Genomic DNA, 17,437 nt, shown 5'->3' with positions numbered 1-17,437 from the left:
AAAACATACATTAAAATCACACAAATTCAATCAAGGTTCTACTACGGCCATCCCAGTGCCCTGACTTAAACCCCATAGAAAACCTATGAGGTGAACTGAAGAGGAGAGTCCACCAGTGTCAATCACTGGATGTGGTGTGTAACATATGTTCAATGTTCCACTAAAATATGCATGCAAGTCTGCACATATGTTGAAGCATATCTGACATTTCTCCTAATTCCTACATTTTACAGGTAATACCGTATTTGCCTGAATATAGGCCGCACCCCCCCTCCCACTTTAAGTCTTTAAAGTAGGGGTGCAGACAATAATCGGGGTTTAGCGCAGGAATGCAGTTCGGGGTTTAGCGCGGGACATGCAGTTCTGGGCGCGTGCAGGCAGCAGGGTTAGGATACAGATCCCCCCAGCGCTGCAGGGTACCTGCATCCTACTCTCCGATACACTGAGACAGCCTCCACTGCAGCACTTTCCACTGGGGGGAGTGCCGGCACGGGAGATTACCTAAGCACATTGCGCAGACGTTCACCGTCACGTCTGCGCGATGTGCTTTAACAATATACCTTAACAATATACCTTGCCGGGACTTCCCACGCCGTATTGCGCAGATGTCCCCCGCCGGCCCCGCTAGACACCCGGGAGTCTGCATTGGTAAGTCTGGGGTTGGCATATCTAGAGGGCAGAGTGGCAGCATATCTCGGGGGGGGCAGAGTGGCAGCATATTTCGAAGGAGGACAGAGTGGCAGCATATCGGGGGGAACAGAGTGGCAGCATATATCGGGGAGGGCAGAGTGGCAGCATATCTCGGGGGGGCAGAGTGGCAGCATATCTCGGGGGGACGGGAGAGAGTGGCAGCATATCCCAGGGGGGCAGAGTGGTAGCATATCTCGGGCAGAGTGGCGGCATATCTGGGGTGGGCAGAGTGGTAGCATATCTGGGGGAGCAGAGTGGCAACATATCTGGGGGAGCAGAGTGGCAGCATAGCTATTCCACTAAGTTGTTTTTTTTCTAACAATCTAATTTTTTCTTTAAAAAAGCACCTAACTTTTAGGATGCGGCCTATAATCGGGTGCGGCCTATAATCGAGCCAATACATTTGGGGCATGCGCATTTTTCAATGTTGAACTTTGGCATTTGGGGATCCACTGCCCATGCCCTATTTGGTACATCTTTGAGCCAGGCCATTTCAGTGTGCCCAATAAAACCATATATTTGTGAAAAGTAGACACCCCAGGGTATTTTAAATGCTGTTATTTTAAATCTTTGCATGCACACATTTTACCACTAGCATTTTTTCAAAGTTTGCAGTAGTATTTTTTTTGTGTGTATTTTTCCCCCCACACACCTACCTTATGTATGAATTTACAGCTCCTGGTATATGCCGCTGCCACACGACACCCCAATATGTGTTCAGCAACATCTCCTGAGTACAGTGATATCCCACATGCATGGGTTTGTCATTTTGGGGGGGAACTAAAAGGCCACATTTGGGACGTGTGCATTTTTCTAATTGGAAATTAGATCTGTGGCCATCCTTCCCCCCCATGTTAATTGGGATATTGTTGAACCCGGCCAATTCAATTTACCCCATCAAATCATAATTTTTTTTTAAAAGTAGACACCCCATGGACATTTAATATGCCAGTATTTTAACTCTTTCCATCTGAGAATTGTTTTAAGCTAATGTGTGTAATGGTATGATGAGGCAGGACCCCAGATGGCGGAGGTAGCCAGGCCAAACAGGAGCCAGAAAGTCAGAGAACCAACCGGGTCAGACAGGTAATCAGGATAAGCCAAATCAGAATCCAGAGACGAGATCAACAAGCCGAATCAATACCAGGTGAGCAGGAATCAGGAGCCGAATCAGGAGACAGGAACGAGGTCAACAAGCCAAGTCAAACCGGAGCAGTAGTCACAAGCAATGCACAAGCAAATAGCAAAATACACCAACCAAGGGTGATCCAGAAGAGGAATTCCGGGTTTAAATAGGGAGAGGAGGAGGCGTGTCCTGCATTAAGAGGTCAGCCAAGGTTATAAAAGCATGTTACAAATGTAACGTGCAATATTAACTTTTGACCACACGGTGGCGCTGTGGTACCCGTTTACCGCGTGGTCGGCCATGCGGTGAAGACGCCGACCGGGTAGCGGTGGTACTCGCTGCCCGGGAAGCCGCCTGAGGAAGCGTCGTGGGAGCAGCCATGGAGCGGGGCCGGAGAGGCAGGTAAGTCCTTACAGTACCCCCCCTCGAGAGCCGCCCAAAGGGCGACCAGGACCCCCACTGGGTTTCCGGGGGTACCTGACATGAAACTGACGAACCAGACGAGGAGCGTGGACTTCAGAGGCGGGCACCCAGGCTCTTTCCTCCGGTCCGTATCCCTTCCAGTGTACAAGGTATTGGAGGGTACCCCGGAAGAAGCGTGAATCCAGGATGGAACGGATCTCATAATCATCCATGGAGGAGACTGAAACAGGACCAGGACTGGCCAGCGTCCGGGAAAAACGGTTAAATATCACCGGCTTCAGGAGGGAAACGTGAAATGTACGAGGAATACGGAGGTTGCGAGGCAAGTCCAGTTCATAGGTAACAGGGTTGATACGACGGCGGACGGAATAAGGTCCAATAAAGCAAGGAGCCAATTTTTTGGAGGGAGTACGTAGGCGTATATGTCGGGTTGATAGCCAGACTTTGTCCCCGGGCATGTAAGTGGGGGCTGGTAACCGTCTGCGATCATAGTACTTCTTTTGATCCTGAGAGGCAGCAATGGACGCAGAACGGACAGAGGACCAAACTGAAGTTAGCCGCTTAAGATGATCATCCAACGCAGGAACACTCGAATCAGGGGATACCGCAGGAAGTACAGTCGGGTGGAAACCATAGACACTGTAAAAAGGTGTATGCTGGGTAGAGCCTTGTACCGCATTGTTTAGGGCGAACTCCGCGAGTGGAAGAAGGTCAGCCCAATCGTTCTGGTTGTCATTAATGAAAGCCCGCAAATACTGCTCAAGGCGTTGATTGGATCGTTCAGCCGCTCCATTGGTTTGGGGGTGATAAGCCGTGGAAAAGGAAAGGGTGATACCCACAGCTTTGCAGAAGGCTCTCCAGAAACGGGAAACAAACTGGACTCCACGATCGGAGACAATCACCTGGGGAAGGCCGTGGAGTCGTACAACGTCTCTGATGAAGATGACTGCAAGCTCCTTAGCTGTCGGTAATTTGACGAGAGGCACGAAATGAACCATCCTGGAGAATCGGTCAACAACAGTAAGTATAGTGGTGTAGCAATGAGAGGAAGGTAGCTCCACTATGAAGTCCATGGCGATGTGGGTCCAGGGACGACTGGGTACTGGAAGGGGCAATAGCAGACCGGAAGGGGGAGTCCTGGGGGTCTTGGTCGTAGCACAAGTGTGGCAAGATTTAAGGAAGTCTGCAACGTCCTTTCTCCAGGAGGGCCACCAAAAACTACGGCCCAGAGCCTGACAGGTGCGCCGGAGACCAAGGTGGCCCGCAAACTTTGTGGTGTGGTGCAACTGGAGTATCTTCTCACGGTATACAGGGGGCACGAACAACTTGTCAGAAGGGGTCTGGGCTGGAGCAGTGGGTTGACTGGCTTGAATTCGTTGCAGAAGGGGAGAGGAAACGGCAAGAGTGACAGCAGAGATGATACGGTTAGTGGGTACGATGGGTTCCGGGTCAGGTTTCTCCTCAGAGGCAGTACAGAACATACGTGATAAAGCGTCGGCCTTGGTATTCTTGGACCCCGGACGATAGGAGATTATGTAATTGAAGCGGGATAAGAAAAGGGACCATCGTGCTTGTCGAGGCGTTAGTCGCTTGGCATCGCCAATATACTGGAGGTTCTTGTGATCCGTGAGGATGGTTACAGGAATACGGGAGCCCTCCAGAAGATGACGCCATTCAGAAAGGGCGAGAATCACTGCCAGTAGTTCACGATTGCCTATGTCATAGTTCCTCTCTGCAGGAGAGAATCGTTTAGAGAAGAAGCCACAGGGGTGTAGAGGCCCTTCGTACGTTTTGCGTTGGGACAATACTGCTCCGGCCCCGATTTCCGAAGCATCTACTTCGATTACGAAGGGTTGAGATACATCAGGATGTATGAGGATCGGAGCGGACACAAACAGGGTCTTTAGTGTATGGAACGCTTGGACTGCAGCGGTAGGCCAGTTATGGCAGTCAGCTCCCTTCTTGGTGAGATCGGTCAAAGGAGCTACCACTTTGGAAAAGTCCCGGATGAATCGGCGATAATAATTGGCAAAGCCGAGAAATCTCTGTAGGGCTTTAAGTCCCTGTGGTTGAGGCCATTGCAGAATGGACTGGAGCTTGTCAGGATCCATCTCGAACCCTGTACCGCTAATGACGTAACCTAAGAAGGATACACGGTTGACTTCAAATTCACATTTCTCTAGTTTTGCGTACAACCGGTTTTCACGAAGACGTGTCAGGACCTTCTTTACGTGAGTTCGATGTGAAAGCAGGTCAGGTGAATGGATTAGAATGTCATCAAGGTAGATGACAACGAATTGGTGCAGATAATCCCGAAAACAGTCATTTACAAAGTCCTGAAAAACAGCCGGGGCGTTACAGAGCCCGAATGGCATTACTGTATATTCGTAGTGACCAGAGCGGGTGTTAAAAGCTGTCTTCCACTCGTCGTTCTGACGGATACGAATGAGGTTGTACGCACCCCGTAGATCTAATTTCGTGAAAACTTTTGAGCCTTTTAGACGGTCAAACAACTCAGAGATGAGTGGCAAAAGGTAAGTGTTTTTTATGGTGATTCGATTAAGACCTCGATAGTCGATGCACGGACGTAGACCTCCATCCTTCTTGGAAACAAAGAAAAATCCCGCGCCGGCGGGAGACGTGGAGCGGCGGATAAAGCCTTTTAGGAGATTTTCACGGATATAGGTCTCCATAGCTTCGGTTTCAGCCAGGGATAACGGATACACCCTACCCTGTGGGGGTACGGTGCCAGGAAGCAGGTCGATGGGACAATCGTAAGGATGGTGCGGGGGCAAGGAGTCAGCTTCCTTTTTGTCGAATACATCAGCAAAGGTCTGATATTGTGGAGGTAAGATGGTGGTACCTAAGGAGGCAACCTTCAATACACAGGGTTGAGGTGAAACGCAAGTGGTACACCGCCAGGAGGTGATCTCACGGGTGGACCAATTGATGTCTGGGTTGTGTAGCTGCAGCCAAGGGTAGCCCAACACTATGGGAGCAGCCGGAGAAGATATTACGTGTAGAACCACAGTCTCTTTATGGAGAACCCCTATTTGGAGACGAAGCGGTGTAGTGTCATGGGTCACCGCTGCAGGTAGGAGAGGCCGCCCGTCGATTGCCTCCACAAAAACTGGAGAGGCTTTCTCCTGCAAGGGAATGTTGTGGAGCCTGCAGACGTCGCGGTCGATAAAGTTTCCGGCGGCCCCAGAGTCAATAAGGGCTGGGGCTAGAATGGTTCTCTCCTGGACAGTGAGAGCAGCAGGCACAAACATACGCGATGTCCGGTCGTGGGGAAAAACAGCAGGAAGGCCTAGAGGAGACTCCCCAATCCTCCTTAGGCCCTGTAGTTTCCCGGCTTCACGGGGCAGGAGCGCACGTAATGACCTTGTTTGCCACAGTACATACAGAGGTCCTGTTGGCGCCGGAGGGTTCTCTCCTCCTCGGAGAGATGTGTGGAGCCGATCTGCATGGGCTCTTCAGGCGGAAGAGAAGCAGAGTCAGAAGCAGCGAGACGTGGCGCAAAACGCACTGGACCCCTTCTTTGGCGATCTCGCTGTACCTGGCGTTCCCGGAGGCGTAGATCAATGTGGCCAATGTATGCGATGAGTTCTTCCAAGTCCGTGGGCAGGTCTCGGGCTGCTACTTCATCTTTCAGGCGGTCAGACAGGCCATTAGTGAAGGCAGCAACCAAGGCGTCGTTGTTCCATGCCACTTCTGCAGCCAGGGTACGGAATTCAATGGCATAGTCCGATAAACTGCGTGTACCCTGACGCAATGAGAAGAGACTTGACGAGGCAATATGGCCGCGACCTGGCCTGTCAAACACTTGACGGAAAGTGGTTACAAAGTCATTATAATTGTTGACCACTGGAGAGTTGCGTTCACAAAGAGGAGTTGCCCAGGCCAGAGCCCTGTCAGTGAGTAGAGAGATGACATACCCCACACGAGCTCTGTCGGAAGGAAACAAGTAGGGAGACATCTCGAAGTGAATGGAGCACTGATTGAGGAATCCACGACAGGTAGCAGGATCTCCTCCATATCTGGGAGGAGGAGGTAAACGGAGGGTATGAAGACCTGGGTCAGCAGGCGGTGGAACAGCAACAGGTGCAGCAGCGGGCACAGGAGGAGGACCACGTGCTGGATCAGTCCTCGCCAGGAGGGTTTGCAAAGCCTGAGCAAACTGGTCCATGCGATGATCCAGACTTTCAATACGCTTCACAGGTAGACATCTTCTGGCCAATCTCCGCGGGGTCCATGGTGACCCTTGGTACTGTAATGGTATGATGAGGCAGGACCCCAGATGGCAGAGGTAGCCAGGCCAAACAGGAGCCAGAAAGTCAGAGAACCAACCGGGTCAGACAGGTAATCAGGATAAGCCAAATCAGAATCCAGAGACGAGATCAACAAGCCGAATCAATACCAGGTGAGCAGGAATCAGGAGCCGAATCAGGAGCCGAATCAGGAGACAGGAACGAGGTCAACAAGCCAAGTCAAACCGGAGCAGTAGTCACAAGCAATGCACAAGCAAATAGCAAAATACACCAACCAAGGGTGATCCAGAAGAGGAATTCCGGGTTTAAATAGGGAGAGGAGGAGGCGTGTCCTGCATTAAGAGGTCAGCCAAGGTTATAAAAGCATGTTACAAATGTAACGTGCAATATTAACTTTACGCTGTGGTACCCGTTTACCGCGTGGTCGGCCATGCGGTGAAGACGCCGACCGGGTAGCGGTGGTACTCGCTGCCCGGGAAGCCGCCTGAGGAAGCGTCGTGGGAGCAGCCATGGAGAGGGGCCGGAGAGGCAGGTAAGTCCTTACAATGTGCTAATTTTAGGACTTGCTCACAAAAATATATTTTTATATATATTTTTATTTTTTTTTGCCTTTTTACATTTTTTTCAACTTGAAGCTTCCCCTGACATAAGTGGGAAATAATTTTTACATTTTACTGTTTTTTTTTAACAATTTTTTTCTAATTATTATTATTTTTATTTTATTTTTTAATTTATTTTTACTAATCACATTGTGATTAGAAAGCTGGGCTCCATTGACTTGCATGGTTGAATGCAGTACCGGTACTCAACCTGCAAGTGGAGCCAGAGTTCTCTAGAGGGTCTGGAGACCATCTAGCAAATGTATGGAGGATGTTGACGCCCCGGGGAGGTGCCAAACATGGCCCCTAGTGCCGATCGTGGCGTTGCTGAATGCCTCGATGTTAGTGCATGACGTGCCAGAACCGGCAATTGTCATTAGGGGTTAAACAGTAAAAAAAAAGTCAGTCCACAAACCATTTAGCCAAATAAAACTGCACAAGGCTGGAGCACACTTTGGGTACAAGCTGGATTTCAGCTTGCTGGCACACACTGTGGGTATTGACTGGGGGCAGGCCCGGATTAAGAGCATCATGGGCATGTTGCTGAGGATTTTGGTGGGCCTTTTATGAAAATAAATAAAATAGGATCTTAACTCCTCTGAATCCATGTGTACTGGATAAAGATGACATCAGTGTGAGATAATACAAGATAGAGTCTTATGTGAAGGAATTGGGAGTACATCAGTACACTAAAAAAACCGTCATCATACATGGGATGCCTGAAGTTACCACTGATCCTTTTCAATAAAATATGCAGATTGAAATAGAGTAAATAACATAAAAAAAATTTTTTTCCTCTCACTGATTTCTGCACCTAGAGAGTTTTGTACTCCAAAGAGACTACAAATTCAGGAGGTCATATTATCTCTGGTAAAAAATAAATAGTTTAATTTATTCCTACAGTAAGTAAAGTGCCAGGAAACAGAAGATCAAACACACACACCAGGACGGGCTCTGCCACACCGACACCCAAACACACACACCAGGACAGGCTCTGCCACACCGACACCCAAACACACACCAGGACAGGCTCTGCCATACCGACACCCAATCACACACACCAGGACAGGCTCTACCACACCGACACCCAGACATGCACCAAGTGTGTTGTGTGTTCAGAGATGGTATTCTGCATACCTTGGTTGTAATGAGTGGTTATTTGAGTTACTGTTGCCTTTTGGTCATCTCAGTCAGTCTGCCCATTCTCCTCTGACCTCTGACATCAACAAGGCATTTTCACCCACACAACTGCTGCCCACTGTATAATTTCTCTTTTTCGGACCATTCTCTGTAAACCCTAGAGATGGTTGTGCGTGAAAATCCCAGTAGATCAGTAGTTTCTGAAATACTCAGACCAGCTCTTCTGGCACTAACAACCATATGGCAACAACCACCTGCCAGGTGTCAGGGTTCTCCAGGGACACATTAGCGCAGTAGCAGAGTTGGCCAAGGCCTGGTACAGGGTAACTGCCCTCTCCTAGTGGTTGGGCACCTAGGATAGTGCAGCCACAAACCAGGGCCCAGACATAGCAGCAGTCCAGAACAGAGCAGGCATGAAACATAATGGAACATAGAAATGGGCAAGAGGCTGGGAGAATGGAAGCTAAGCAGAGTAATAGCAGAGACATGGCAAGCAAGGGGGAAGGAGCAAAAAGGGGGAAGGAGCAAGCAAGGGACAGGGAGACCGAGCAAGACAAGACATACATGATACAGGGCACAACAAAGGACAGAGAACAAGGCATGGAACACAGGGGAAGAAGTGAGGAGCCGGAATCCTTGGACGCTTCTCCTTAAAGCAAGGATAGGACAATAATTGGAGATTCCGTCACATCATATGGCCATAGTATGCTTAGCCCACCACTACGCCAAAGTACTCCAATATTCGGTGGGTCCTTACGCTAAACCCTGCCTACAGAGGTACTAAACAAACCAAACACATATCAGAGAGACATACCTGTAGACTGCAGACTGAGACAAACATAACGGGTGGGGCACACCTTATAATGGGAATAGAGCTGAAGCAAAGAGTAGAACTGGAATGAAGGAATCAGAAGCACAGAACAGAGTATATGGAAATCCAGGAATGGATTACAGCAAAGCATGGAAACTGCGGTAAGGCAAGGAAACCAAAGATGAGCAGCTCCACAGACTGAATGGGACCTGACTTAGAGCGGTTCTTACAGTGCCACCTTCTCAAAGAGCAGCCTCAGGACGTGAACAGAAACACCAACAGAATGAAGGCCCACTCTCCGACTGGGGCACTGAATGAAAAAGTCAATCCCGGAACTAGAATAACCAGGATACTGGAATCTCTTCAGAAGGAGTCCTTTGGCAACCAGTGCTTCCACTTAGCAAACCAACCTCCTCCAAAGCAGGAATCAGCATATCTGACAGGAATGAGGAAACCGTTTCTTGCAAACTCTCCTCCGAAACAGAAGTCAGCATATCTGAACAGGAATGAGGAAGCTTTCGCTAGCGGATTTTCAGAGCCAGGCAAAGGTTATCTCTGCCACAATGAGACATCCAGACAGGAACACACTGGGTTGGTTGCAGAAGTCAAATACTACGGAACTGTGAAAAAGTCAACCCAGGAACCAGCATTACCGCTTAGCAGACCAACCTCCTCCAAAACAGGAATCAGCATATCTGACAGGAATAAGGAAGCCGTTTCTTGCAAACTCTCCTCCAAAACAGAAGTCAGCATATCTGAGTGGAAATGAGGAAGCTGTCTCTCGCGGACTTTCATGTCCAGGGGAAGGTACTCTCCACTACTGGGCTGTTGAACAGAAACACAGTGGACTAGCTGCATGGGCTGCATACTCCACTCTGGGGCACAACTTATAAAGGGAACAGAGCTGAAGCAAAGAGCAGAACTGGAATGAAGGAATCAGAAGCACAGAACGGAGCATATGGAAATCCAGGAGTGGATTACAGCAAAGCATGGAACCTGAGGCAAGGCAAGGCAAGGAAACCACAGATGAGCAGCTCCGCAGCCTGAATGGGACCTGACTTAGAGCGGCCCTTACACCAGGACTATGCACTAATTATTCACTCTCATGTTTTCCTACAACCACTAGTGGCCGCCCTTCTCTCTCTTCAGCACCCAGACCTTGTTATTTCAAGCAGCTGGGCCTTGTTACCTGGATTAACCCTGCCTTTATAAACCTGCCCTTCAACCAGGGCCTTTGCATTAACATGTGAGGACCGCTTTGCTCTGGCCCTGTACCTGACCCTGTATTGTTCCTGCCGTCTGCCCTGCCAGTGGGCTTCCTGCCATCTTCCCTGCCAGTGGGCATCCTGCCATCTGCCCTGCCAGTGGGCTTCCTGCCATGCGCCCTGCCAGAGGGCTTCCTGCCAAAGAGACTTATTACCTGTACTTACTTGTCCTGCCAGCTTCCTTGATATAGCCTATATCCTAATATCCTGCCTGTGGTGTCTTTCTTTGTGCCTGTCTGTATCTTCCCTCAGCTATGAGGCATCGTGTGGTACAGACAAAACCCAAAGTATCCCCTGTGACTGGGCTTCTACCCGACCTGCTTAGCCGGTTCGTGACACTATGCCACTTTCAAAGTCACTTAACTCCCCTTTCTTCCCAATTCTGATGCTTGGTTTGAACTTCAGCACGTTGTCTTGACCACGTCTACATGCCTAAATGCATTGAGTTGCTACCATGTGATTGGCTGATTAGCTATTTGTGTTAACAAGGAATTGAACAGGTGTACCCAATAAAGTGGCCAGTGAGTGTATGTCTGACCAATTGGTTCCCTTCCATGAGTCTATACATCCCCATAGGGCAGCATTTTTTCTGGGCAGGTCTGCAATATGTAAAAGTTATATGTGTCCTGGAAAACATGGCCGATGTGGGCACCCTAATGCCCCCACACCCTTGTGTATTGCCCCCAGCTAGCCCCACATTGTATATTTGTCCAACCACCCAGCCCCTCCTTTAGTATTGATTTATGTGATGCCCCCAGCCAGCACCCTCTTGTCAGTAAATGCCCCCACACCCATGCACATTGCCCCCCTTTTTAGTATCATGTCAGCCCTGGCACCCAGATTATATCTACAGGACCTGGCCAAGCATATGACTTGCCATCTTTGCACCCAAACAGACTGTCTGTGGCATGCTAACCTCCAACAGCATCCCTGTGCCATGTCCCCCCACTTACACATCCATGCCATCACACACATATTCATACATTTATTCATTCACAAACATTCATTCACTCATTCATATACTCATTTACAGATACTCATTCACTCATTCCAGCTTTCATATTTAAGGGGGACACATGGGGGGACAGGGACCAAAGTGGGGGGGGGCAATTATAAAACGCTACATATACACTATATATATATACGTACACACATATGCGTTAGACATCCATTTTTAACTACATAATATGTACTTATCTCTTTGAAGTAAAGAGCTTGATTGAAATACGCTTTTAAAATAGCAGCTGAACTGGCAGTAATTTTTCATCCTTAAATATTAGACCCTACTGCCAACGCCACTGATACTCATTAGTTCACAGATACTCATTCATTCCCACAATCTTGCATACCTGTTCTTATACCCTCCCCACAACCCCTTACCTGCACTGCTTATCTGTCGGTGCTATTTGCAGACTTCCGCAAGAGGCACTGCTTTCCTCTGCGTTGTTCGCACTCTGTGCAAGCAACTTCACTTGTACCATACATCTACCTATATTCACACAGTGTTTTATGATTCTTAAATCTTGCATTTGAAATGTGTATACATTACTTGGCTATTTATAAGACATTTTCCTAAATTTCACAGGTATGCCATACAAAAGTGATAGAGATCAGTGAACAAATAGCCCAGCATGCTTGGTATCCCTGTACAGTCAGATCCCACGTCAAGAACTTTTGGTTAAGGGTAAGTGGTACTTGTTTATTATTTAGTTTTGAGTATTTTCCATTGTATTTTTTGAGTATTTTTTCCATGTACATCCAATACCACTACATACAAATATTTGTAATATATAATATATAATATATTAAATTAAAACACCACTTTTTTTAAATTAACTTTATTTAACATCCTCTGTGTTAAATAAAGTAAAAAATGGGGATGTTAAATAAAGTTTTTTGTTTTAACTTTATTTAACATCCTCCGTGTTAAAGTTAAAAAAAACCTTTATTTAACATGGAGGCTGTTAAATAAAGTAAAAAACCCCCAAAAAACGGTGTTTTAATTTAAGTCCCGGAAGGCACCCCGGCCGCACAGGTCGCACACCCCTAAGGCCGGCCCTGTTACTATATACTATGTACAAATAAACTGATACAGATTCACAATACTGACACTCTCACGTTGATATAAAAAGGTTGACATCACTTGCAATAGCTTCCACCCTATTCATTCAATAGCTCTTCACAACTCCTATTGTGCTCATGCAATGCATTAGGGATAACATTTTTGTTCACTAGGCGGTGTTTGTCAAAGTGCATAATTTATAAAGTGTAGCTGGAAATATTCAGAAGATGATCTAGAGGTAATCTGTTGGTGAGGATATACCAAAATAACAGCATTAACCACGGAATACTTTTGAAATGTGAACCATGTTGTGTTGCAATGATATTCTGGATGTTTGGGTACTGTCTAATTTGAAAGTGTTCAAAAGCAATTCAACCTTTTTACCAGATGCAATAGAACTTTTGTTTTCTAAATACTATATAAAGTAAAGACCAAAAACCACAGTGGCAATTCTAGCAAATAACTGGAGATGTGGAGAATCATATAAACAGAGGTTTAACAAAAAAACTCATAAGCTGCAGAGGATAGTTCACTAGCTATGCCATTTGGTCCAGGACAACTGGAGAGATTGTTAGATGAGCCCTACGGGCAAGCCCAGCAATAGTGCCCAGTAATAAGAAGTCAAGAATGCAGTCTAGTGCAAAACACATATATTAAAAGTAGATTAGTGTATTTGTATTTGGGAGAACATGAAAACGAACACTGAGCTCATCTGGCATTGACCAATAGTCGTAGGCATACAAACATAAGGCTAATATTCCCTTATATCAAAGATTGAAATACTTGTGTGGTTAGATTACATTTTTGCTTTTGTAAGTCTGCATGTAATTTAACACTGTCTCTCTTGTAATTCTGAAACGTTTCAATGGCAGGGCATCTGAAATCTACTGGATAGAATTTAGGTTTATTCTTGCACCTGGTGTTTATTAGACTCAACTGGTGCTTGAATAATAGGTTGCTGATTGTGGGTGGAGTCGCTGTAAAGGGACTCGAGAACCCCCAAAATCTGGTGGTCACAAAACCCGTCACTGCGGGGGCCCCCCAACAATCAAGGCACCGGAAACATCTTGAATATCATTAGGAGCACTAGTGATAATAGACAAAATACTATAAACATAAAACAAAATAAATTTTAGGGTTAAACTAATATATATTTAATGCATAAGCGATGGATCTCTCTGAAAGGATATGCTTTCATTTTAATATATTTACTATTTATACTTGTATTAGTATTTTTAAAAAAATGTGTTCCTTGTAATGTGAGATGACACATGTGTACTAGTGAGAGGTAGTCCCCTTAAAAAACTTTGTAGATATCTGTAAATTGTGGTGTAAAATTCTCTCTTTTCTTATAAATAAGGAACATTTTTATAAGGTGATCTCCTTTGGTGGAACCTGATTTGGTCCACCAATAAAAATGTAACTATAACAAAGGTCATCATAGCCCCTTTAGGGCTTTGGTGATTTTAAATGTTTGCATGTAGTCAGAGAGGCAGGGAAAGTAGAAAAAGAAAACAACCCCCCTCCAAAAAAAAACGAAGACTAATATTGGAGATATACAAATCAAGGCAAAAGAATATAACCGACAGAGAGAGAGAAAGGAAGAGAAAAAGAGGAGATAAAAGGGGAAGAGAAAAGGAGCCCAGCGCTGCCAGCAACCCGGCGAACAGGAGAGTATCAAGAGAGGCAGCCCACCATCACCCACCAGAGACCCCTATTCAAGGAGAGGGCGAATGAGGGGCCCAGAGACAAACTCCAGCCAGTGGAACCATGTAGCCCGGTATTTATTGGCTACCCCAACCGCTAACAGAGCCATTTCCTCCAACACCCGCGTCTGCTCCACCCGGAGGACCCAGTCTTTGAGAGTGGGTGAGGCGTGGTCGCTCCATCGCAGGGGAATCAAGGCTTTTGCCGCTGTCAGTACGTGGCGGAATGAGTATCAGTACATTTTGTGTCACACACAGAAGAAACAACAACAAAAAAGTGACTGGTCCTGGGCTCTCCCTTCTATGCCAGCAGCACCTTAATCATGCGGTTTCCCCTCCACATACAGTGTGAATATCACATAAAATAGTACATTAAATGTGCGCTCAGCATAAATCTGTTGGCAATAAAGACAAGTTTACAGAACGTGTATATATGTTCTGGATGTAGATGACTTCTCAACGCAATATATCTTAAGACAAAAAGAAGAAGCGAAACACAAATAGCGTAATATAGCCAGAGTACAATCCACCTTACGAGTTAGGTGTTGCACTCACATATTCCATGGCTTATGCATGCTCCTCATTGAGCTTTCTTTTGGGTCTCCCGCTCGCCGTTTAGTTTCAGCCTCTACAGGACCTCGCTGCAACAGACTCACAAGTCCCACTTCAAAGGTCCCAACCGCCGCCACAGACTCCAAACTCCTTGCAACGAAAGAGAACCGCACTCAAAGTAAAAGTAATTATTTTTATTTAATAAATAATTAAAAAGTTTAAAATATATAGCGTTACACGTTTCACTCTCCTGAGCTTCGACCAGGCAATCCAAACTCTTTTTAGCATGTTCGTTTTATATATCTTCCTCTTCCGTATACGTCACAGTACGTGCCTATAGGGACATGGCGAGATTACATTTGCATAGTTTGTTCCTTCGTCTGTCAGTTCATCAAGGTCCTCGGGCAACGGATTCCTATCATCGTTCAGGTAAATTATAGACAGATATAAGGGTATATTTAGGTTTATGTACATAGATCTTTTTCATATATGATTTCTTCAAAGACATCACCTTCCTTATTCATATCCCTTTTTTCTTTTCTAATTACTGAACCTATATTTTTATAGACGAAGGAACGAACTAAAGAGCAGCGGGGACAGCGGGCGCCCCTGCCGAGCCCCATTCCGAATGTGGAGGAAGTCCGATAGAAAACCGTTAACGCGTATCTGGGCAGTAGGGGTGGTGTACAAAGATTGGATCCAGGCCAAAATCCATGTGAGCCAAGGTGGACATCATGAAAAACCAGTCAGGGTAGCGGTGTGTTTCGCATAATGCATTAAGGCCAGGGCACGAATGGTGCTGTCCCGAGCCTCCCGGCCAGGAACGAAACCAGTTTGGGGTGGACCAGAGAGGACATAAAAGGCTTCACACGATTAGCCATAATCTTGGCGAACAGTTTCAAATCAGAGTTGAGCAGAGATATGGGACGATAACTGCCACACTGCTCGGGGTCTTTGCCCACTCTGGGGATAAGGGTGATCAAGGCTTCCATCGTGTGCTTGTGTATAAGACCACCCTCCAAGGTGGAATTAAAAGCTCCCACAAATTGAGGACCAAGAAGCTCTCTGACTAATATTTCAACGGAAGCCCATCGGGGCCAGTGCATTTCCCAGATTGGGAGGTCTTGATAGCCAGCGTAAGTTCCGGAAGCATGATGGGAGAGGTGAGGAGGGCTGCTTCCTCCGCAGTGATCGTCATATGAATCGTCTTTTCCAGATACGTGTGAACAGAAAAGGCAGGACAGAGCTAGAGGAGTAGAAGCAGGTTGCAGAATGAGGAATACAAGTTACAGGGAAAGGCTACACACAATAAATACAGGACTAGCCTAGGACTATATGATAACAATTGGAGATTTAGTCACATCTTATGGCCACTACACCAAAGTACTCCAATATTCGGTGGGTCCTAACGCTAAACCCTGCCTACTGAAGTACTAATAAACTAAACATTGAAACTAAACAAATATCAGAAAGACATACCTGTAGACTGCAGACTGAGACAAACATAACAGGTGGGGCACACCTTATACAGGGAAAAGAGCTGAAGCAAAGAGCAGAACAGGAATTAAGGAATCAGAAACACAGAACAGAGCATAAGGAAATCCAGGAATGGATTACAGTGAAGGGGGAACAGTAGCAAGACGAGGGAAACAAAAGACATGCAGCCTGGATGGGGCCTGACACATATGCAGGAGTGGAGCATACTGACAGGGAAGGAAGAGGTAGTCGGTGCAGGAAAAGGAGTGATGCAGCGTAGAGAAGAAGGTTTAGTCTCTACCAATGGGTTGAGGACCCTCCAGCAATCAACAATTCTATGCTCCGTGAGGAGGGAGGTGATTCTCCTCAAAACGTGAAGGGGAGTCTGTGAGCAGCCCGAGGAAGTGTCAAGAGCGGGATGTAAAGCCACATTAAAACCCCCACCCAACACTAATATCCCCTTCTGAAAGTCGGTAAGTTCCCGGAAAACAGTGCGTAACGTGACATGCTGAACTCGGTTAGGCAAATAGACATTAGCAAACGTAGATTTCTGATGCAGAATCGTCCATTTTAACCAATAGGTATCTCCCGTTTGGATGTATGTGCGTAGCTGTCTCCTGAAAAGGAACATGGCCGGAGAGGAGTACTGCCAGCCCTTTAGTCTTAGCCAGCGGATTATTGCTGAAGAAACCAGAAGGATAATACCGGTTGGTGAGCCTAGGGGCCTGAGTTCAGAGAAAATGCGTTTCCTCCCTTCCTTAGCTCGTGGAAGAGAGTGGAAAGCTTCTCAGGAGTATTCAAACCATGGGCATTGATGGAGAGCAAACTAAGCTCCCCGTGCATGGGTGGCGACATAGGGCGAGAAACTAAGAGAAAGGGGCTAAGGAGAAGAGAGAGAAATGGAGAGAGAGAGCGAAGGAGTGAAGAGAGAGGAAAAAAAGGGGGGAGAGGGAAGAAAGGCATGTGGAAGGGCAGGGAGAAGGGACAGGGCGGGAAAAGGCCAATAGGCCAAGAAAAACACAAACTACCCCTGCCGAGGCCACAAAAAAAACCCTTGCAGGACACTACGAGGGCTGTGAGCTCAGCAACACAAGGGCATCACCGTGTAGGGGTAGTGCCTACCACACCAGAGAGGGGAGAGCTGTTTTAAGGAAAAATATAAAACAAACGACAAAGACACTGAGAACCAAAAGTGAGCTGCTGCTCACAACAGTTTATCGTAAAAAAGGGGAGTAAGGGGGGTAAGGGGGGAGGGTCACATCATTATGCAAAATATACATATTCACCAGAATGAGGAATCTGCACACATACCAAAG

General features: G+C 46.8%; 1 protein-coding gene across 1 annotated transcript in view; it reads left to right on the top strand.

Annotated features, from left to right (window-relative positions):
• PAPPA (pappalysin 1) overlaps nt 1-17,437 on the top strand; it is a 492,315-nt gene that overhangs the window by 305,661 nt on the left and 169,217 nt on the right. Inside the window, exon 11 of the mRNA XM_053473077.1 lies at nt 11,911-12,009. Within this exon, the coding sequence (XP_053329052.1) occupies nt 11,911-12,009 (99 nt within the window). The remainder of the gene's footprint in view (nt 1-11,910; nt 12,010-17,437) is intronic.

The sequence above is a fragment of the Spea bombifrons genome, chromosome 8, assembly GCF_027358695.1.
Source record: "Spea bombifrons isolate aSpeBom1 chromosome 8, aSpeBom1.2.pri, whole genome shotgun sequence".
Classification (NCBI taxonomy): Eukaryota; Metazoa; Chordata; class Amphibia; order Anura; family Pelobatidae; genus Spea; species Spea bombifrons.
The sequence above is the reverse complement of the archived record's forward strand: the minus strand, read 5'-3'. Positions and strand labels throughout refer to the sequence as shown.